The sequence below is a fragment of the Synchiropus splendidus genome, chromosome 12, assembly GCF_027744825.2.
Source record: "Synchiropus splendidus isolate RoL2022-P1 chromosome 12, RoL_Sspl_1.0, whole genome shotgun sequence".
Classification (NCBI taxonomy): domain Eukaryota; kingdom Metazoa; phylum Chordata; class Actinopteri; order Syngnathiformes; family Callionymidae; genus Synchiropus; species Synchiropus splendidus.
The window spans coordinates 9,994,731-10,018,672 of NC_071345.1; the positions used below are offsets into that span (position 1 = coordinate 9,994,731).

A 23,942-nucleotide genomic window follows, 5' to 3' on the forward strand; every position below is an offset into this window, starting at 1 on the left:
AGGTCTGCCCCATGGTCCCCTCATTACTTGACATGCCGTGAACACGTCCAGCACAAGCTTGGGAAATGAGATATAAGCTAAACCAAACAAATTGACATTGCTCGCATTAGTGTAACAGCAACAAGTTATGTTAAAACATGCCAAAAAATAGCTGCATCATATTGCTCCTACTATGGAACCTGGTGATATAGTTCCAGTATAGTATTGCTACTGCTGTCTGGATGTCCAGGTTGAGGGTGAAATCGGAGTATCTTGACGTCTTGTTCGTGAGTGAATGTTGGACAGATCAGTGGGAGGCCCGGGCCTCTTAACATTGGCTGCTGCCTCCGCAACCTAACTCCAAACAGAAGAACGTGAATAGATGTTTTCTTTATAGCTGAAAAGCTAGTGACATTTTTTATAATGACTATTTTTTTATAGTGTACTTCACCCCACCATTTCATGAACTAAAATTTCAGGCCACCCCACAACTCCCCACCCAAACAAGTCCCTGTCTTCAGTATATCCGCCCGTGCGTCTCGTCATTGGCGGGGTGAGCGCCATCTTGCGCCGGACTGATCGGATGAAACCCGGAGCGGACGGCGTCTCGACACCGTGCTGACGAGGTGCACGGCTCCACAACGTCACGGAAAGGTAAGGTCCATAAATCTATGCTTCAAACATGCCCGTTTAGTTGAGCTGTCAAGGCGAAACGCACTTTTGCGTGCACTTTTCTGCAGCGAAGGCAAAAACAAATCTGACAACAGGTGTCGGCGGGATTACCGACTCACATGAAGGAGCTCCGTTTGGAGCAAAACAAACCACGAAAGACACGAAAGTACAACCAATGACGTTGATTTCAAATATATCAACGGAACCCCACGCCCATTTATATAGATATGACGTTTGAAGGTCTGATATTTGTTTACGTTTGTGATCGCATACGCAATGTTGACCTGACTCACTCAAACAACACGCCCTGATTTCTCGACGTTTCAAACATCATTTTCACCCACCTTTATTTATTCAGCACAATTACAGCGTGTTTTGTGTTTTGGTTTGCACCTATAAATCGGCTTGTTTGTATAACGTCACCCACTTCAGCGCTGTTGGTCGAGGTGTGGCTAATTTGTAAACGTCAAAATAAAAGACACGAATAAATAAGGGTGGATGCTTTAAGTTGGTTTGAACGAGTGAGTTAAACATCTTTTCCTAGAACCAAATTCGACCTGTGAGAATGTTGTGACTCGGAGTTCCGTTGCTGTGTGCCACAATAAAAGCTTCCGTTGCAAAACGTAAAATGAGTTTGACAGCATAAAACGAGACAAAGAGCGTGTTTTATAACTTAGTTTTGACTTAACATTGTACGTAACATGTATTACTCATATATAGAATTGATTACAGTTATTTCTAATACATTATGCTAATGTTGCGTTCTTTTATTATTCTGTTATGTAAAAAGACAAATAACTGTCCAGTAGTTCTCAGTTTGTTAAATGTTTAACCTACAATTTAGTAGTCTCATTGTGGGTCGGTCATCGGGGCGCTGGGATCTCTCCCGCCTGCTTGAGGGACAGGGGACCTCCTGGAAAGGTCATCAGTCAGGACAACCACCCACACACACTTTGACAAAAACTTTGTATTTTTTTAAATGTGAGAGGAGATCAGGGTTCCTGAAGGAGCAAACAATTAATTTTTATAGGTTTATATAGCTGTAATTGCTGATAATACAAAATGTTCTTTTTTGGCATTAAATGATCCATTTTTTTTAACTTTTCCTCTTGCCATTAACATTTAACTTTGCAGCATGGATAAACAATATTTGTCTGTTTTAGCGGGATTGGCTCTAATACTGTACTGTATAGTGAATTTAAGTTCGGTAGCTTTTATTGTGAAGGACTGACTCTGCGTTTCCGCTCTGGTGCTGTCAAACTACCTGCTGTCTGCTGTCGCCTGCGGGAGCGCCAATCTGCTCTCAGCCGCTTTAAGTACCGAACAAGTGACTCGAACTCGTTTCTCCTCTTTCTCCCTTCCCAGGAACTGTGAGAACAGTCGCCTCCAACGCTCGTCTCGACTGTGGACACAGAAGTTTTTAGCCTTTATAGAGTCAACAAAAGGAGCCAAAATGCCCAAAGCGGTAAGTGACGTGTGGATTATATGTTATTGTTATTATGTTTATTGCTGTTTGTGCTTTTAACGTTAACTAAAGAAAAACTGAGACTATTTCTATTTGAGGTTTTAAAATAACAAATCTGAAAAATTATTAAGTGTTTTGATTTAATCTAACAAAGAAATTCGAACATTATACGTAATAAATGATGAATACTAACGTCATTAATATCTTGACATCATTTTTAAAAAAATCTTATTGAGACAATGACAGTGTAGTTATTTCAAACATGTTAATGGTGTCTTTAAGTTAGTCTCAGCCACTTTCTGTTGATTGAACATTAAACTACAAGGGGAGTGACCCTTAAATTTTGTACTTGAGGGTCCCAGACTTCAAATGCCCCAACAAATTTAGTTAACGCTGAGGTTTAAAAGTAAAGTTTAAATCCTATTTTTCAATTCATGCGTCGCGATCACTGCTTTTTCAACAAGTTTTCATTCATTTTAATTAAAAAAATAAACCTATCCATCCTTTCATTAGCAAGAAAATGTCTAATTAAGTGCAATTGAAACTGGTTTTGGGGCTTTTAATTGTCGCTGAGTGCCCCACCCCAGTTATTACACACTGTCGTGTGGCACATGCTGCAGCTCACTGTGGAAAACTCCAGCAGGCAAATCTTCACATGTGTATGTTTAGCAGCAGGATGGAAAATGGGATGGAAATGTTCTGTCTATGATGACGAGCCATGCATGTTTCCATGCTTGCTTATAGAAAGCGCAGCGTGTGCGGCGCTCCTGCAGCTCCTCTGAGAATTCCTCTTTCTCCAGTCTGAGATGAATAAAAGCAGTGGGCACTGGGGTTGAACACAGGCCGGTATTGTGAGTCCGGACGGCTGGTCAGCGTCATTAAAAGGTGTTGTGGGTTTGTTTAGAATGGCCTCTTGGTTGTCATGCCAGTCGCTGTGGAAATGACATCACCAACTCACACTGCCACTCTTTTTAAGTCCTTATCGCCACTTTGATACGAGTGTTTTTCTGTCTGTGTCCTTGAGCTGGAGTGGACCACTGAGCACGTTTGCATTTCTGTTTCAATGAACTGCGTAGACCAGAGGGCTCTGTGCGTCCAGGCGAGGCATTAAAATATTCAGTCTTCTCATCCTGAGATGAGAGAGAATGGCTGACCCCTCACTTGTGAACAGATACCACACTTGAAGCATCTTCCTGCTAGTAAGCTCTGACCGGCTTTGTGTTATTGAATATTCCCTCTGAGAACTCAAAGGATCCTTGAAGACGTTGCCGTAATGTCAGTTTAGATAAGCACTTGATATTAAATATTGACGCGTACCAACTTTCATAATCAAAGTCAACTGAAAGTGAGCTCATGGTTTTGTAATGTAACTTAACTTTGGTATTGTTTTGCTTATCTATTTTATAAATGACAGTGTAAGGAATGGATAATTATCTTCTAAATACGACTATCTAAGTAACATGATCCACTATGGTCCAGTTTTAATGTGTATATCAGTGGGAATATTCAAGCCTGCCAAGGTGTTTTTGAATTTGGTGAAAGCTTTTTTTTTTCTTGTTTCTCAATGAACACATCAGAGGTTGGACTGAGGGCCTGTCCACTTACCTGTCCAGTTTGTTGTGTGTGAGAGAGTCTCTCCCGTCTTAGACAAGTGTTTAATTTAAAGTACATAAAGACTGAAAACACCAAATGCGTTTTTATGGTGTGGTTACCTTAGATGCACAGGTACATATTTCTCACTGAGCACAGACAAAGGCTGTGGCATCCTGAAATATTTTTACAACTGAGATTGTTTGTTCAGTGCAAAGACGTCTGGACGGTGGAGCAGATTTAAGGAGGGGTGAAGACTCCCTCGCTTCAGTGACTCACCTTTCATGTATCTGAATGACACATTGTCACAAACGGTAGTTGGCCCTCTCCGCGGTGACACAGCCGTGTGAGGCGTGGTTGACGGGTGTAGCCAGAGTCGGGTCCTGTTCTGTTGTTTCACGTTTGTTCGTTTGAATAATTGATTAATCAATCACACCTTAACCAGTCTGACTCACCACAGTCGGGATGGACGAGTAATCGTTTTGTGTCACTCTGTATCACTTCGGGATCTGTCGTTAAAATCTATTCTCATTATGATGGTTCACATACATACAGATTTTTATTAAACTCATCTGAGTTTGGGAAGGACAGGGTTCTCTCTGGGATTTTTTTGTCAACATCCAGATTTGGGATGAGTCAGTTTATCCGTCACATCTTCACCATCCTCCTTAACGGCCGATCTTAAAAGCCTCCTACATCAGTATATGGCGTCTGAAGTAGGATGTGTGATGCAACTATAGGAATAATTGAACCTCTGCATGAGACCAAGCCAAGAGTAGGCCTTCGAGAGGGAAACGGCAGAAGGTGTTGTGTGAACGGTGACTCATTGAGGTTTTTCTCATACGACACCAGGGTTTAAGAGATTTGGAGACAAAGTTAGAGATGGTTTGGAGATGTGGAGAAGATGTTGGATGAAGGCTTATAGATGGAGATACCAGGAAGACAACAGCCACGGAGGTCCATGGCTGGTTGGGTTTGCAACTATTGTCTATTTTTTATCATCCCCTCGTCACAGACTACCTTAACAACTAGTTTGCTAGTAGTCATAATGACATGTACAGGTTGAAGAACACATGAGTAAGTGTGGTTGTTGCATTGTAAATAGAAAGAAAATGTATCTAAGTTGCTGTTAACACTTGTATATTGTCAATGCTGTCCTGCTATCATTTTTGGTTGTGATGGTCCCGTGGTCTCAGCCATTTCCCATCTTACTGCGAAGACGGCGATGACATCACAACTAGTACTGACTTGACTGACTGACTTGCTTAGAGCCCATGTCAGAATGCAGACTACACCAACTATGCCATCACTCTCATAATATCAACAAATGTTAGTGGGCGTTTATCTTGAACACATAGATTTTGTTGCAGTTTCATTAGGTAAGCCCATATTTTAGATTGTTCTGACTTGGGGATTATGGATGTCATCGCTCACGAATGTAGTGTGAGTCAGCCAGTGTTCTCTGTAACGTTTGTTACCGTGGCAAAACCAACATACTGCTGTCAGACAGCAGCACTCTCAAATACTCAAATAATTGACATTCAGGACAACCAGTCCAGCTTCACTGGATTGCAAAACAGCGTTGACACGATAGATGCATTTACCGTCGACATCATCAAAAAATATGTACACATATCTCTTCAACTGTACCGGCTCTTAGCACAGCTTATATCTACATGTTAGTGGACATTGGCCAAATACTATTGTGTGTCGGTTGTCAGAACCAGTAGTCAAACTGTGGACGGTAGTTCACTGAGGTTTTCAGTTAAATGAAGTAGAACTATCGATGAAGGTGTTCAGGTTTGGTACCAATGCAAGTTAGCTGATGAAATTTGCAAACTTTTGTGGGTACCCTCTCATGTAGATCAACAAACTTAACGGACTTCCTCCATACTTCTGTTGCCAAAATCCAGACATGCAACCATTCATACCGTATCACTGTTTACCTACTGAATGGGTCTACAGCATGGCTGTTTACAAAGTAGCCAGAAAACTGGGGACAATCCTGTTCAAGAACCTCGCAGGAGACATTTAAAGTGAAGGAGTTTTACTGTCTTGTTAAAGTTTTGCAGGCATGTTTAGGGTTAAACAGCGAAAGGCTTTTCTCAGGAATGCAGTGGAACCTCTTCTGGTACCACCTCAACTCAAACCCTCAGCTGCTACTTTGGAAGGGGTTGAGAAGATAACATTTTAGAGGAATATACTGTGGTCCAGCTGTCTCCTCTGCTTGGTTTTGTTGCCATGGAGATCAGGTTGCTGGTTGTTTCTTAGTTACCGGTTTGTTTCTTCCCAGAAGAGGCTGAAAATCTGTGGAGGGAACCTTTGCACCGCGACTGAGTCAGTTATTACTAAAATGAGTGGAGTGTCTGCAGTTTTCTAGAAACACTTGGACTTTCCTCAGACTGAAGTTGCTCACTGTGCCCCTCAGTCTTCTTGCCAGGGATATTTTTAGCCCAATGTGTCATGTTTTCTTTACCCACAGTCAATGGCTTCAGTTTATTGTGAGTTACTGTCGGAGGACTGAAGTTAGAGATCAGATATCACTCAGCCAGCAGTTTCTGTTGCACATTCACATGCTCCGGTCTTAAAACTCGATGAGAAACTTTCACTTCTGTTTCATCAGAAAGACTGTAAATTGAAAGGCTTAGTTTCTGCTCCAGTTTTTGAGGTAGATTAGAGTGATCTGGCGGCTGCAGCAGCACTCAGTTGATGAGAGTGGTGAAGGCCTGCCAGGGTTCAGCAGCTGAAAGGGGAGCTTTGTTTAGCTGTTTTGTGAATGCAGAGCTTCCTTGTTTTTAATAGATTCAACTGGAAGTGTAACTTTGACGTTTGATGTGAACTGTTTGCACATGTGGGTCTCACCCACTGAGTTTGTTGGTTAGCATTTCATTCCACATATCTGAGTTAATAAACACCGTCATCAGTGAGTGCTCTGAGATGTTGGTAGCTTCATGTCAGATAAGGAGAGATGTGTCAAGGCCAGGAGCAGTTTTAGTCAAGGCTGTCCACTTAATGCTGCAACGCTCGGAGTTCTCTCCTGGATTTTTTTTTTTTTACCAACATGGGGTTAGTTAGGCCGTGATGTGTCAGATTTTGATATTGATGCAAAAGCAGAATTCATTGATCCTCCTTCATAGTCCTCCTCAAGGTTCTGCCTTAAAAGGCGGAGTCCTACCTGACTGACAGTGAGCACTGACATATTTCAATATATTTGGACAGAAAAAGCTGAAAACTGCCTCTCAGCTAGGATTTTCCCAGCACAGGGGAGAATCCTGACACTGCCTGCAACCCTCCCATCAAGGCACCAGAAACATTATTATGATTATTATTATTTCTTCTCTGCTCTCTCTCTCGCTGTAGTTTGAGCCTGTCAATATAATTTCAACACAGACTTCTAAAGAAGTTCCTTCTCCTGCATCAGCCTTTGGGTCGGTGACTCATAGGTTTGAAAACTGATTTATCTATTCTGTCGGACATGACTTCTCTCTATTTCTTCCTGTCAAACTGTTACTGTTGTTTCCTCAATCATTTATGCTTTCCACAGCGTGGAGGAGCAATGCTGTTGGGAGGTGCGTGAGTGTGAAGTTACCATGATATCATGAATTGGCAGGAATGATTTTGTAATGGAGAGACTGAGACCAACTATGACCTGTGATGTCTGGAAAATTGATCGTGATGGACACATTTGAATCATGAAACCAAAAGAAGAAGATGGTGGGAACGTTAAATATGGTTCCGGAGAAAGGAAAGAGATGTGTTTTTGGACACATGGTGACATTTCCCCGGTTCATATGCCGTACAGTATATCAGAAAACCGCTCTGCTTCACGCTGCTCATAATTTTGTCGCTGCATGCCTGACACTGATTTCCACTCTCAAGCTTAATTGAGAGTTAAACTTGAGACGTGAACTTATCAGTAAAGCTTCAGCTAACACTTAAAATCTGCTTTTATCCTTTTATCGTCAGTGCTATTAAAACTTCCAAGAAGTAAGTCTGAACCTGTTACCAAGTATTTCATTTAGTCCGTCTGGAATGTACTTAACACAGTCATTCAAGGATCAAATCCTGAATAGCTGAGCTCTTTTGTTGTCCTTTAAAATATTCATCATGACTGAAATGTTCCCAGACAGGAATTGAACATATTGCTAACTTTGTGTCATGTAAGTAGAGGCTAAAAAAGATCCCTATTCTTTGGTCTAATGACTTAATATTGCTGTGACACACTATCTTACTATGTGGGTGTGAGAGGCTCAGGTGAGGTGTGGATTAAAAGTATCAACTGAATATTACCATGTTATTAGCACTTTTTTACAATCTGATTGCTAAAGTTTTGAATTTATTTGCTCGTACGGGAAACAGGGAAGCAGTCTGAAGAAAACAGAAGTAAAAATCAGAGCTGTTATTTCCGATTTGTCGGAGCTCTGTGAGTGTGAGGGGTCTGCTCATCACGTGAAGTCGCTGGTACTAGCTTCAGCCCCAGACAATGAGACAGGTTCTCTCTGAAATATCATGGGGTGTCAGTGTTTAAAGCTCTGATGTAACTCCACAGTTTCATTGAATAAGAAGAACAAAGTGGCTCACATCTAGATAAAGATGGTGAGAGCCTTGAACATTTAAACATGAAAAAGCCGTCTGAAGGCTGTGATTGGATTCCTTTCCGTGATAGTGTGACGCCTGACTTCTGTTTCTGCATCATTTCATTGGAGGTGTGTGTGTCCTCGCGCTGATAGATGTTTCTGTTTGCAGCTCCACTGACCTCTTTGTGGGCCTTTCAATGCATGTTAATAAATTCAGCTGACTGTGAGCCTGTGTGCGTCCAAACCCCCCGCAAATACCACAGACATCGAAACCCTCAGGAATAAAAGGGAAAAATGACTTCACCTTGTTCCTCTCAGAGCAGCCATTGTAAATATTTGTGCGTTGTTCCTGCTGCTTTTGTGTGAACTTCACTCGCCATCCCCTGATTACTTAACCGGCCCTCATCACACGCTTGACGTCACATTCTATTCTTCTTCCTGGACTATCAGTCATGCCCTTTGTAAAGGTTTTAATGTTGTGGACTAATCAAAGTTGGTTTCACTTGCACTACCCTGATGAGTCTGTGAGTCCACTTCCGTGTCCCACATCTGTGTTGGGAGTATTGCTGCTTCATAAATTACAATTAAAGTGCGATCCAGATTTTGCAGCAGAAGTGAGCAGCTGTCTTTAATGCAACCTCTTTCTCCCTCCAGGTCAACGTTCGCGTCACCACCATGGACGCTGAGTTGGAGTTCGCCATCCAGCCCAGCACCACCGGCAAGCAGCTGTTTGACCAGGTGACCATCACTGTGCAAACGATAAATGATAAATGATGAAAGGAAATCCTGGAACACTGAGTGAAGTTGACTCAGAAATCAAAGTGAATGCCAAGAGCCGCGTAGTTGGCCCTCGCCGCGGCCCGGCAGACTCACAATCAGACGTCTGTTATTGTGTCGCTGCCATTACTTCCAGCTCACTGCAGGTTACATAATCGCTGCTCAGGCCTGGCTGGGGCTTTGCCTGTCTTCTTTTTGGAAAGACAGCTGGGAACTGTATCAAATATACAGTTATATTATCTAGGAATGCTTCGATCAGGATTTTTGCTGCTGATCACCGATACCAATCAGCCAGTGTGCTGATCACCGATACCGATCACATGGATTGACAATGAATTTGTAATCAAAATGATGAGACCTTCCGTGTACATGATGTGAAAAAATGAACTTTAAATCAGACACGTTTTTATATACCTCTTCAAAAAATAGAAAAACCTTGTAGAATGCAGCAGCTATTCAACTGAAAAATATTATTCCAATGTCGCAGGTGAATCTCTACAGACTCTGCTATGTCCATGAAATATTTACATTCTGTAGCGGGACTCCAAGACAGAGAGCACTGCATTTATAAAAGTTTCCACTCTGGATGTTTTGAAAAGTTTCAGATTCAGGTGGCTAACGAATGCTGCACCCGACTCCAAAACGGCGACAAATCTGGTCGTTTCTATCTCCGTGTAAACAACACCTGAGAAAGGCTGCTTATCTAGCTCTGTGAAATGAATAATTATTTCTTATCATTCTGAATGTCACGCTCAGACTGGCGGATGTTGCTAAGCGTCAGCTGCGCTAACAAGTGCTGTCAAGTGCTGGAGGTTTAAATGGCGTGTTTAATTTGAATTTGCTTCCCTGCGCAGCATTTGCCGAGCATGTGCTGCAGGATGCAAAAGAATCTCCACGGCAGACATGCAGCTGCTGAGTGAGCAGCGAGTAGGAAGGAGCAGACGCATCACAACCAGCGGGGCTTCATCAGAGCCTCCGTGCTTGTTCACCCTGACCAACATGAAACAAGTCAAACCCACACCAGTGTGTGATTTTACACAGCATGTGGCCCTTTCACCTCTGAAAACATGACGAGCAAACATAGGTGCAGTAGCAGCTAACATGGTACTTCAGCCCCTCTTCCATCCCGCGAGCACTGTTTTTAACACTGTGGTATTTTACAACTTCTATTCAGGGTCAAATGAAGAATGTTGAGTTATCTGAGTGAAAGGTTATACTGCACCGTGACCTAGTTTGTGGTTTTTGTTTGTTATCCAGCAACATATTTATGAAGAAGTAAAAGGATTCCAACAGCTGAATGACAACCATTCACTGCTGCATCTTCACATAGGTTCAACATGTCTGATAAAAATACAACATGGTTCAATACACTGGTATCAATCCACCGATTTCAGTTGTTAGTATGGGTTTTATTAAAAGAGGACTTGAAGACCACAAAAGATGCCCTCGAGCGATTCATAAATTATTTCGCTGTCATTAGAATTTCTTTCTTTCAGTGGGAGATGACGCTCAGATGTTCACCGAAGGTCGTCTTATTATTTAATCTACTGCCCCTTTTAGTTGTGGCTCTATTTCCCTGCAGCCCAGATGTAGCTGACATATCATTAAGGTGAGCTCTTCTGAGGCCGTATGACAGCGGCGGGGGAGGAAGAGCATTATTGCGGCCACTTCCTGCAAAACCCGTTTTTCAATAGCGAGTGTAGCTGGCTGTGTGGATGACACCTGCATGTTGGGGATCCACCCTTCTTATCAGCAGCAGCGTGGAGAACATTTCAGTCTGCCTGATGTGATGACATTCCTGTCCCAGTCAATGTCTAGTTATGTTGGGTATCTGGAGTGGGAGGTGTGTTTCTCAGCATCTGGATAACATCCAACTGGCGGGGACATCAGTGGCTGTCAACTGCCCAGCTACGTCACGTTGTATCTCAACACTGCTGAATGAAACCTGTTGTGTGGAAATGCTGACTCGGTCATTTAGTTAACGCTTTCCAACCCTTAAAAGATGAGGAATAACTTCCATAGTTTCCAGTCAAAACTAAATTCAGAGGTGATGCTCCTCATTCCTGCCTCACACTGTTCTTCTGCTACCCAGTCTAGAAGGGGGGGTGCAAGCAGGTAACTGGCAGGCGGTCCGTCATTTAAGGATCAAGAAATTCTATCATTGAATCGTCATCAATGATTCATAGTAACAACTGATCTTCAGTGAATTTGGAGTCCTTCACCTCCTCAAGCTCAAACCGTTGTTTAGTATCTAGGTCAGAAGCTGCCAACGTCACTGTTCCTTTGTAATTCTCTTAGAAATTACATTTGTAGCTGCAGTTCCAGTGGAACTGTTTCTGCTCATTTCCAGGGGTGTTATTCAGCCCCGCGGGTGAGTAATGCCTTTTTCAGGCCGGTGGCATTCCTTGCTCTCACCACAGAAGCTGAGCTGCTGTAAACTAAAGAGAGACTTTCACTCTGTGTCCGACCACCGCAGGCCTGCAGACTCGCTCATGCAACTGCTGGTGCAAATGTTTTGAGTTCATAAGTGTTGCCAGCAGTGGCTGAGTGCTCAAAATGCACAAACAGTATAAAGAGCGGAACGATCCGCTGAGATCAGAAGATGCATGTTTGGCTATTAGAAGGCGTAGAAAGCCGAATCACCTGAAACTACTGTACACACAGACTGGATTCAATCTATAGGCCTTGCTCCCTGCACTGGAGATGTAAGAAAATATTGATGCGCTCAAGTATCGCAATACTTAGACATATTGCTTGATTGTGTTATATTGTCTTGGTATTTTAACTTGTCTATATCGATGTTTACTTGGAAATGCTGAAGTGATTTTATTGATTGAGGGAACTGCTGTTCATTCCACTGTAAAACTGCAAAATTTTACTGAAAGTCTATTTGGGCGGACATTGTAACAATGAACTTGTTTTCATGCACATCATATTGTCCTGCATTATTTGCTTTCCCCCTTATATTGATGGTTCCTATTACAATATATTGCTGAACTAACAGTATCACACTATCGCAATGTATTGTATCCCGACAGCAGTGTCGCAATACGTATCGCAAGATACCCGCCAATCCAGAGCGCTACCCAGCACATTCCAAAGGTGGACTGAGAACAGTTATGAACTCCCGGGAGTTAAGGATGCGGACGCCACTGTGGATGGAAAGAGGACCGTTGGCCATGTCTGAATTTGCATCAATGCCCTGGAGGCAAATCTGTGCAAATTCAGTTTAGTTTATGGCCATTACTGGACACAGAGACTTTGCCTGCCTGAAGATGGAAGCTCCAGTTTTCAAGCGCTGTATTGATCAGCTGGAATATTCAGCTTTTCTTTCCTTATTAAATACCATTTGTAGCTCACAATTATACCATGGTGTCTTGGTGTCGCTTTGGCATTGGATCATACCTTTGACACATTGTTTTGTTTGGTGACACATAGTTCACATTTTAGTAACAGTTTTAGCGCTAGCTAACTCCATGGTGACAGACAAGGAAAGATTTCAGTGGGACACAAAAGCATCTAGATTTTTTTATGAAGCTCTACCAAACAACCCCGCAGGTCAATAAAGTTGCTTCTCTGTGCAAAGTTGTGCCACTTCCTGGCAGCGTAACCCCCTGGAGAACATTTAGGCATCTGAAGAACAGTGTTCCGTTGCTCTGCGGACCCCAGAAGCTAAAAGCCTCATGAAAGGGCCTGTTGTGCTCCGTGGCCTTCTGTGTTTCAGCGCAGGTGAGCTGAAGTGCTCTCTCGTTTCAGGCCCTGTCTAGTGTTGTTGCGGAGTTCAATACAGTCCATTAGAAAAGCTTCCTGAATCAAAGCCTTTCCCCTGCCCTCCCACAGGTCGTTCCACTCTTTATACTGTTTCTGCATTTTGATGTCAATTGTATCGCTCAGCTGCGAGGTTATCGCAGCAGAGCAGACGTGATTCCGGGTTCAGGTTTGTTGACTCACACTTCGTCCAGGCAGCATACCTGATGTGAAATGATGAGGAATGTAGAGGCGGTCCGAAATGACCCGGCTCACAAGACTGCAAACACACAGACACAAAAACTAGAATGCTTACTCCTAACTCCTCAGTTGCAATTCCAAATCCTACTGATGGAGCTTCTCAAGTCCCAATGTTGTGTTACCGTCTCACCAATACACCAACCTTACAGCTAGAACCGAACCAATGAGCCCTAAACCTTCTGTGAAAGGCCAATATCATCTTGGCCAACAACTTTACAGTTTTTATCCCAGGTGACTTGTCGCAAGGTTTCATCGGTAATACAAAGAGCCTTTCTTTACAGTACCACACTACTAATAACCTGCTCTCCTTCTGCTGAGAAGGAGAGACCTCATGAGCAAACCAGCCTCCAGTCTCAGTGCATGCCAGAGCAGCTTCGACCTTAGTGCTCCTGATTCTTAGCATGGCTTACTTGCCTTTTGCTCGATTGTATGGCATTTTAGAGACATCATACGACGTAGACCTTTCTGTCTTTGAACGTGTCCATCAAGAACAAGGAGCTTCAAGGGAATGATGAGTAAACAGCCAACTTCAGTGAAATGAGGCTCATGTCGCACCTTAGTCATGAATCACGACAGTTCAACACTGACACATGCAACATCCTGTCGCTGGGAATCATCCACCCGACAGACCTCAGGGTGTCACATCCAGACTCCAGCGTGAATCAATGAAAGAGGTTTTCACAACCCCACTAAGGGGTCCATGAGTGATCCATTAACAGGGCTTGGAGAAATGATGTCAATGAGTGTTCGGGTTGCTTCATCTTTGCAAGTTTCGTTTGAAAGAGTGTTCCTGTTTTATATTTACATGATTTATACGCTCAAACTACCATCCAACTATGAGATGTCCTTTTCCGGATGAACTGAAATTGAAGTGTTTTTTTCTCCCTCCACAGGTGGTGAAAACCATTGGCTTACGTGAAATTTGGTACTTCGGACTACAGTATATGGATACAAAAGGATACTACACGTGGTTAAAACTGGACAAGAAGGTAAAAAAATATTATAGTATAAGTGTAAGTTTAAGTTGTGTGTGTAGATTTGGCATGTTAAGTGAAACGTCAGGATTAACCCTTGACCACCTGAACCAATTTTCCATACACGCATCATATTTCAATTTGCTCCCAGTAATACCGTGTTACCACGTGCCTGGGGGCCACTGTAATGACAGTGTGTGTGCAGCGCCGCTGTTCTCAAAAGGGGTTGAAAACTGACTGGGTTGTGTCAACAATGCAGTGCTGTCTTGTTTTGTTTTTCAACATGAGAACCATAATAATGCTGTTGCTCCTGGCTCGTTCTGTTCTTGGCATATTCATGTGATCGACCTTCAAGTGCCGCCTGCTCTGCTGTGATTCTTCCTACCTCATTTAAATGACAAGTGGTAAACAAAAGACTGACCTCTGACAGAACCTCAGTGGAACCTTTCCTACTCATATCTGAGGTTGTTGGTTGCAGGCACAGTTACATCACAGAAGCTTTTGTCACTGAGCTATATTTTCAGCTCACACTCCTGCTGGACCAGTGACTACACAATAACAACCCTGTTGACCCCCCCCACACACACTTTGTGTACACTTATTCAAGCCTGATTTGAGGCCCAGGGATCGCTGTTGACCATCATTGCCACATTAGTTTCTGACCTGATCTGCAAGCTCCGTCAAAAACCTTCACTTCCTCAGATATGGAACTGCTCGCATTGGATTTAGCCAACAACATTGAGCATGTTTTTCAGTTTGTGAGTTACAGTTCAACTTGTTTTGACTGAAACCATGTAACACCTCCACACCGTGTTTCATAACTAGAAGCCAGATATAATATACAATAGAGAAAGAATGTGCTCCAGAGCAGTTCCAGTGTTTGTCCTTCCGTCAATCAGTAGCTCTGGCAAAACAATAAGTTCCCATTCTCAATATTTGACCTCAGCCATTCACTCTCCACACGGCAGGTTGCTTTGAAGCTCCTAGGTTTCTGTCTGGGGCCGGATTACTTGTCAGGAGGTGACCTTTCCTTGAACCATAACTGCCTCAGGTGTTCCAGCCCAAGCAAACACCAGTTACCTGGACACTTGGCGCTTCAAAACTTGGACTTCAAGTCTAGATTAGTTCCTCGGATGGATTTATTTTCATAAGTCTTTGTCACGCTGCTCTGCTCTGAACAAAAGCAGGATACTATGTCACTATTATTCAGAGAAACTTTCCTCATTTGGGTTTAAAAAGTTTTGGCAAAAAAAGGCATCAGCCGCCGTTGTTATGTGCTGCAGCAGATAACAAAGGCTTCACCTAGAACACTCCGGACCCAGTGAAGTCCCATTCTCTGAAAAGAGCGTCTGGTTCCTGTATTATAGATAAGAGGAAGAGACGTATTGTGAAAACCTGGAGTTATTATAGTTTATTCCTCCATGTTTCCAGATCCTGTTTTTATCAGTGGCACCCTGTCTGACCCACAGGTCTATATATTTTCCTCCTCGACCCAACCTCAGATACGCAGTTCTGGACAGACCTGATTGTCTTTATAATATTTCATGACAGCAAACCCAGTGACGACTGTTTGTCATCCTTCTCCATTTCAAAACATTCAGGTGTCGTCTCAGGAAGTAAAGAAAGAAAACCCACTACAGTTTAAGTTCCGGGCCAAGTTCTTCCCCGAGGATGTGAGCGAGGAGCTGATCCAGGACATCACCCAGAGGCTCTTCTTCCTGCAAGTCAAAGAGGGAATCCTGAGCGACGAGGTCTACTGCCCGCCAGAAACCGCCGTGCTGCTGGCTTCTTACTCCGTCCAGGCCAAGTTTGGGGACTACGTCAAAGATGTTCACCGACCCGGGTACCTGCTGTCTGAGCGCCTGCTGCCACACAGGTGAGACATGTGCTCCTCATACTTAAAGCTCAGAGATCAGCAGCTAAACTTCATGTTGGATTGTTGGCGAGACGTCAAGATTCAAAACACATGGCCGGAGCCGGTGTCTTGCCAGCAGTGATGGTTGACTTGGCAAAGGTTTCTATGGCACTGAAGGGATCTGCTGAGAAATGCTGAGCGACACATGAATGACACATCTTTAAATTTGTCTGGAATTCTGGAACAGTCATGTTGAGGTTTCCCTCTTCAGAAGGTAGACTCTAATTCCATGACGAGATGCTTGAGAAGAAGCATAGGCTGATTGTCCCACCACAGATGCACTATCGGGATTCTGTCTGGATATGTTTTGGGACAGTGCCACAGTGTTCTTTAACTGGTGACTGAACAAGACGCCAAAACTAAAGTGACATGCTGCACATTTTTGAAACTGAGATGAGGATCATATTATGGGCAGAGTCTCTTTTGGGAGTCAAAAATGTGGTCACCCTCACTCATTCAAATCTGAATCAAAGTGTGAAGCTGATTTGATTATGTGGTTCATGTGTGACAGAGTCCTGGAGCAGCACAAGTTGTCCCGGGAGCAGTGGGAGGAGAGGATTCAGGTCTGGCACGAGGAGCACCACGGAATGCTGAAGTGAGTGAATCCCCTCTAATCCATCGATTTCCATGCGCTGATCTGTGACATCGCTGCCAGGGAGGACGCCATGATGGAGTACCTGAAGATTGCTCAGGACCTGGAGATGTACGGCGTCAACTACTTTGACATCAAGAACAAAAAGGGAACCGAACTGACGCTGGGTGTCGACGCTCTCGGGCTCAACGTTTACGAGAAGGATGACAAGTAAGCAGAACCTTTGTAACCCTGCTGATTTACAGAAAATATTTCAGTGAACTTGAGGTTTCTTAATGGTGCTTACTCAGCTTTATACTTTCACTTTAGCCTTCTACTCCATTAAACAAAGCTCTTTTGAGGACTTTTGAAGTCGCACAATTGTGTCGGCAAGAAAGGCCGGTCATTTATCAGTCGATCCCTGCGCGCCTGGCGGAGTGTGTCCCGGGTCGACGACCTCGTGTGTGAGGCCACTGATCACTGTTATATTTATCGCAGGTGACTCGCCTCCCAGTCAGTGACCCCAAAGTCAGGATCCCACCTCTCGTTCACTGCACCGACTTCCACAGCGCTTACACTTGACTGTCAGCGAGCTGTGTAACTGATGCCTGTAGTAGAAAATCAAAACCGTGTCGACACTCCAAGCTGTCAGTTTCCCTCTGAAACAGAGAGCCACTTCTGTCCTTGTGTGAGTCTTTGTGCTGCTCAGGATCTGCTGCCTCTCCTCCACGTCGCCCTCTACCGTTGCCATGGTTACGCAGACTGGTTTTTCAAGCCGTGCGGCACTTAAGAATGTTCCTCGAACCTACAACAGTTTCTCTCTAGCGAGGGCACCGGCCCACAAAGCAGCCAGACGTATTGTGGTGCCAGTTTAACCCCAAAGGTTTCAGTTTCTGCTCCACCTCATGTGCGCTCCCTTTGAGTTTGTGGGGTCCGGAATTTTTATTCTCAATTTGCAGGGAAATATTTGAATGGTTTCATCTGTAGTTTGTATTGTTGAAGCAAGATGAATATGATCCTGACAGCATCCAACGCTTTTGAATCAGACTCAGAGGAGCAGAAAATGGGTCACTAAACATGGCGAGAGCAGGCCTTGATCAGGACAATGTCACGAAGGAAGGTCAACTTCATAGCGAGCAGGAGAAGCCTGTAGGAAGTTGTTGTTGTTGACTTTGTGCGCTCTGTTTTCCTAAATATGCCATAAAATTTCTCAAAACATCCCACCTCCATCAGAGGTATTGAATAGCTGAGATAAGGTCCACATTGTTCTCTCGTTCCTCTGGCATGTGTCACTGTCAGTAATTAAGCAAAAATCCAGTTCAGTCAGTGCAGCAGATACAAGTTTCTCTCAGAGGTGACGTTTCTAGATTATGACTTGATCCACTTGCTGCAGTTTATCTTGCTACTTTGTATTAAAACTGTTCACTTCGTCTGGCACAATGGCACCACACCCACAACCATCACACCTGATACCACATCTGTCCTCCTTATTTGGCTCCATAAAAACATTGCATTTTCTGAAATGTTCAAGTCAAATATTCCACTTTTCTTGTGATCGTGAATGTAATTCATGGAAAGCAAAAAGAACTGAATTTGACGGAGTCTTGGCGGGCCATTGTTGAGCAATGACATTCATTTGCAGGGTTTTTTTCTGTGAAATGGCAGATTTAGGGAACTGCAAAAGAATATTACTGCAATAGGGGATTGACTCAGCAGGAACAAGCTACAGCAGTGAGTGACACGTGGGCCGTCTGTAGAACTGATGCATGAATTACAATAAAAACGTATTTGACTTGTGAATCAGTGTGACCTGGCAACAAACCAATATTTTGTCCCACCGAAATTCAATTTCCTCAGGGCCCACACTGTGACTGATGTGAGGGGCCGTCTATTTTCAATTTCAATGTATATTAAAGTGCTAGTTAAACTCCAAATGGGCTGCATAGATACTGTCGAAGGGCAGCATGTGTCCCCACGGCTGCCCAGGTCTGCTTTAAACATTGTTTAGGAGAAGTTTCTCGCTAGTAAAATCGGAGGTGGGCGTGGCCTGAAGTGTTCCATCCAGAGGGAGTGGAACACACCTTTGAAACTGCGCCATCAAAATATTTCACCTCACAATCAATACATTAAAATAGTTAGCACCTAAAAGGTTTTTGTTTGCACTACATTGATTCATTGGTTCAAGCCTAAATGGTGAAACAATTGAAAATGAAAATGGAATACTTCCCGCATGCATTTTTTTCTTCAGGTTAAAGCAGGAAACAAATTGTCTCCAATCACAAATTTAGAATTTTTTTTCATGTCAAAGAAAAAAAAAAGTTCAAAATGTTCTCTCTGTCATAGGAGGGGTTATGTCTTTTTAAACTTTTTAAACATATGTGTTCAGATGTGATCTATGGAAAAAAATAGAGGACATATTCAATAATATTAAAATATGGCATTTCTATGACATGAAAGGATTTATAACTTTCCTTTTGCAACAGTAAAGGTGATTTCTTTTGCAGTGCAGTAAAAAAAAAACTTAAATGAAGGAGAGTCATTAACCACACCCCTGGGTCAAATGTGATGAGGAACTCCCAACTTAGGGTTGACTATAAGCATTGTTTGGTGCGATGTTAGTGAACATGTGATGTGGCTTCTTCCAGGTTGACCCCAAAGATCGGCTTCCCCTGGAGTGAGATCAGGAACATCTCCTTCAACGACAAGAAGTTCATCATCAAGCCCATTGACAAGAAGTCTCCAGTGAGTGACCAGCAGCTCTGACTGTTCTGACTCTGAGGTTCACGTCTTCATCTGTGCCGCCTCACATTCCAGGATTTCGTCTTCTACGCGCCGAGGCTGCGCATCAACAAGCGGATCCTGCAGCTGTGCATGGGAAACCACGAGCTGTACATGCGGCGCCGGAAGCCCGACACCATCGAGGTGCAGCAGATGAAGGCGCAGGCCTGCGAGGAGAAGCACCAGAAGCAGCAGGAGAGGTCTGCTCCCTTTTCATCTGGTGCAGGACGCACCAACGCTCTGGTGCATGAGGGCTGGGCTTCTTATCTTATTCAGACTTGATGGTATTTAGGGAACCAACACGCAAGTGTCCAGTCCAGGAGCCTAACACCAGAGCCACGATGAGAGAGATTGAGAATGTGCTGTCAGTCAGAGACCCACCGCAGAGCTTTGATAGGGTCGCACAAATGTTTTCCGACACAGGAACACACCCCGCCAAAGTACACAAAGCCTGATCAGTTGACACCTACGTGTGTGTCATCAGTCACACAGCAGTTTGTTTACTCATACTTTTCTGTCATGTGTCATACACAATACGCAAGTGTCTGGCTGAGCTGAGTTGTTCTTCCTATTGGATCGAAGATGGCCAGCTGTGACTCAGCTGAGCACACACGCTTCAGCTCGTAGCCAACACAGTAAGACAACCCAGGGAGCCACCATGCAGCGGAACACTTCCTGTCTGGGAAATTGGCTCTTCCTGAATGAGCTGAAGTGAAAGTGAATGGATGGTGACCTCCGACTGGACCGTGTGCTCCATCCAGCTGTTCAAACACGCTGATGTAACATCACTTTGGGAGTCATCAGGTCTCCAGCTGACTGTGGTCAGTCTGGGCCTGGCTCCATTTCTGACACTGAGCTGAAGCTCCAGTGAAGTTCTGAATATGTAGGAGACGCAGCTCCACCAGAGAGCAGATCCCTGCACAACTGTCTTTCACATGTGCATCACCGTGGTCCTCCTCATGTCCTGCTGCAGCACATCCATGATCCTCTGGTGAGGCGTCACCTTGAAACTCTGCTGAGATAACTTTCATGCAACACAGAGGACACGACAGATCGTAAATCCAGGAGCAGCGACAGGATCTCCGCTGCTTTTGTCTCCTCGTGTGTGGCATCGTTCGTCAGCAGTCACAAACCTGTCAGGTGCTTTTGTGTCCTCACCACCCTGTGTTATCTGCAGAAAGCGGCTGGACGAGGAGAAGAAGTTGAGGGAGGCCATGGAGAGAGAGAAGGAGAAGGTGGAGCGAGAGAAGCAGGATCTGATGATGAAACTCTACCAGTTTGAGGAGCTGACCAAGAAGGCGGAGAAAGGTGAGGCTGCAGTGGCTGGGAGCAAGAAGCGCCCTGCAGCATGTGACGCTAACCGTAGTGCAGAGAAACATGTGGCCGCCCTTCAGCTAACGTTTCTGCACCTGTTGTCTTTGCTCTTTTGTCCTGCACACATGTGGGGACCAGGTCCAGAAGCGTTAGAGCCCAGTTAAGTCCGCTAGAAGCTCGTGCTAGATGGTCAGAGCAATGTTAGCATTTAGCACAGCGGCTACGTTCTGACTTCACCTACACGTGAGCGATGTGCTTCACTTGTGCTAGCAGTTGTTCTGTAGCTGTGAGTGTGTGTTCATATCTGCTCTGTGACTGACAGGTGACCACTCTGAGGTGTTCCCCCTCCCCCTGTCACCTCAGTACACACACACACTTAGTGAGCGAGGCCTTAGCAACATTAGCACAAATTCCCGCCGTTGCATCACGGTGTACATCATTGACCCAGAAAAAAAAAACAAGCGCAGCGGCTAATTGCTCTGCTAAGCGCGACTGTATTTAACGTCAGTGGCGTTTGTCCTGAAGCAGAGCAGGCAAACTGAAAAGGAAACTCAAGATTGTGCAACGCTCAGATGCTGTAAATCTTTTGGCATCGCCGTCCAAACCTGTAAAACAAAACGAGATTTCTGGTCGGACCAGTTTCTGCGCTGCCGTCAGTTTCGCTAAGCGCTGCCGCTGCTAACAACAACAAACCCTGAGAGAGGAAGTGTGTGATGACAGAGGTAGTAAACTTGTTTACAGCTTCCTCTTTGGAAAATAATTAACAGGTTAACAAGTCGCAGATGGACCAGTAGTAGTGACACCAGACCAGTCAGAGAGAAACTGCCTATCAAAGTATTCTCCTGCTGCACGATGACTGGGCTGAACCTTCAGGACCATGATCTCAGTAGAGTAATGAAAGCTGGAAGGCACGGGTGTCCAGCTGATCCACAAGAGGCCAAACTCAGTGTTTGTTTCCAACCCTGCAAGCACATATAGGTCGACCAATCATGTGTCAGCTGAGACAAACAGCCTCCAGACTCCGGTTTGGTGAGAAGGTGGAAGCAAACACCTGCACCCACTGTGGATCATTGAGGACTGGTTTGACACCCCTGATCCAAAGTGTCCCACTGGACCATCACCATGGCCTCAGACTTGGAGGAGCTGCTGGTCATAATCAGCGTGTCCAGTCCTCCTCCCATCCTAAAGTGACCCACGCACATCTCTGATCTCTGTTTGGTCTCTGAACCGTGTCTTTCCTTCTCTGACCCAGACCTGAAGGACCAGCGAGAGCGGTCCATCAAGCTGGACGCGGAGAGGAAGCGGGCCGAGGAAGAGGCGGCCCGTCTGGAGGAGGAGCGTCAGGCCGCCCTACTGGCCAAAGAGGAGCTTGCACGCCAGGCCGAGAACCAGAAGAAGAGCCGGGAGCAGCTGGTCAGTCCTTCACAACTGTGTTGTTGAGCAGCCACAGCTCCTCCGTCCTCGTTCCTGTGACCCCACGGCTCGGTCCCAAATTCTTCTGCTTCTGCAGGCCATGTGTCTGCCGTTACTTGCGGTGCCAGGAGACCAGCTGGCCCAGACAAAAGCTCATTGTAGCGTCCAGCCGGACCACACCCAGTTACTTCAGCCGTTAGAAATAGCTGAGCTGCTAGGACGTGGACCACCCACTGCCAGCAGCAGTGCTTCAGTGATGTAGTGGAGGAGCGCTTAAACACGAGTGCACCGGTCCGAGGGGTCAGCTGTGGCTGGACACTGAGACTCAGGATCAACAGTGTTGTGTTGAACCAGTGTGTCTGTGTGTGCGTCAGGCTTCGGAGCTGGAGCACCACACTGCCAAGATCCTTCAACTGGAGGAGGCTAAGAAGCGCAAAGAAGAGGAGGCAGAAACGTGGGAGATGAAGGTGAGAGCGTCCGGACGCCACCCACTCCACTTCCCCGGCGCCTGACGCTGGTTCTGTTCAGGCCCGCGAGGCTCAGGACGACCTCATCAAGACCAGGGAGGAGCTGCACATGGCCATGTTGGCGCCCACGCCGCTCCCGCCCCCTCCCCCGCCCGTCTTCGACCACATGGACGACAACAGCGACAGCGAGGAGAACACCAGCACGCACAGCGCCGACCTGCACATGGAAGGGATCAACGACCACCGCAACGAGGAGGACCGCCTGACTGAAGCCCAGAAGAACGAGCGCGTGCAGAAGCAGCTCAAGGTGAGAGTTGGGCTGCGACAACACTGGACCGTGACTCACCTTGGCTTCTCTGTCTGTGCGTGCGTGAGCGCTGACCTCTTCCTCCTCTTCCACCAGGCTCTGACCTCAGAACTGGCCCAAGCCCGTGACGAGTCCAAGAACACGCGGAACGACCTGCTGCACTCAGAGAACGTGCGCGCCGGCCGGGACAAGTACAAGACCCTGCGGCAGATCCGACAGGGCAACACCAAGCAGAGGATCGACGAGTTCGAGGCCATCTAAGGGCCGAGACGCTCCACACGCGGGCGCCGCTACTGGACTCACCTGGAGCGCCGGCGCCACCTGCAGAGAGACAAACTCCTGTCAACCTTAGTGCCAAAACACCCGATTTCTAATCCAGACCAAATCATTGCGTAGCGACATCGTAGAGAGGAAATTTTGTTTTGTCCGACGTGCGCAAACGTGGACCAATCAGAAGGAAGAGAAATAGATATGTATTTTGTTTGAACACTTCCAGTTATGTTCATTTTTGCGCTAGAGTAGCTTCAATAGTGGAATATTTATACTGTATATGGGACATTAAAAAGGGTATTTCATCTTGGTTTGTATATTTTTGCTATCTGCTAACAAGATGACGTGTTTTTAGAGGTTTTAAAGATATAGAACTATATGTTGACCGAAGTCCAGGCAGCCGCTTCTCCCTCCACTGTTGAGAGTAAATTATTTTTTGGGTAGATTTGAATCTCAGCTGCTGGATAATCCATCCGTGGAGGTGCTGTCGATTGCGTTTATAGTTGAAGAGGTTATTACAGGTCGCTGTAAAGCAACGTGGCCTTCCTCTCTGGCTGCTCGGACACTTACAGGTCTTCATGTTGTTGGAGCGGAGGTGCAGACCTCTGCCTGTTACTTTGGAAGCTGAGAATTTTATTTTGGTCGAGCGGAGTCGCTTCATCCTCCCTGGACTTTGTCAAGGAATTTTATAATGAGGTGTTCCACACGTTGGCAATAAAAGAATCCACCAGAACCTCAGCGCCGTCTGGTTTCAAGTGATCACGTTCCTTAAAAATTAAACACATAAATATTTCTACTAATAATGATCATAATAATAATGAGATGACAAAAAGTGTTTTTTTTCTCCCAAACTAAAATGACTCAT

At 45.0% G+C, this 23,942-nt stretch overlaps 1 protein-coding gene across 2 annotated transcripts; it reads left to right on the top strand.

Annotated features, from left to right (window-relative positions):
• The first annotated feature begins 502 nt into the window (after positions 1 to 502).
• Positions 503 to 23,932, top strand: ezrb (ezrin b). 2 transcript variants are annotated; one of them, XM_053881236.1, is made up of 14 exons: positions 504 to 633; positions 2,017 to 2,116; positions 8,938 to 9,021; positions 13,962 to 14,057; positions 15,644 to 15,918; positions 16,469 to 16,552; positions 16,613 to 16,759; positions 19,174 to 19,270; positions 19,343 to 19,506; positions 20,484 to 20,614; positions 21,873 to 22,033; positions 22,408 to 22,500; positions 22,562 to 22,807; positions 22,904 to 23,921. In XM_053881236.1, exons 2-14 carry the CDS (start codon positions 2,105 to 2,107, stop codon positions 23,066 to 23,068), a joined length of 1,755 nt encoding a protein of 584 aa, XP_053737211.1. In that variant the 5' UTR covers positions 504 to 633; positions 2,017 to 2,104; the 3' UTR covers positions 23,069 to 23,921. The 2 variants fall into 2 exon arrangements, with proteins under 2 accessions (XP_053737210.1, XP_053737211.1); XM_053881235.1 differs by having other exon boundaries at positions 503 to 633; positions 22,562 to 23,932.
• The last annotated feature ends 10 nt before the right edge of the window (positions 23,933 to 23,942 follow it).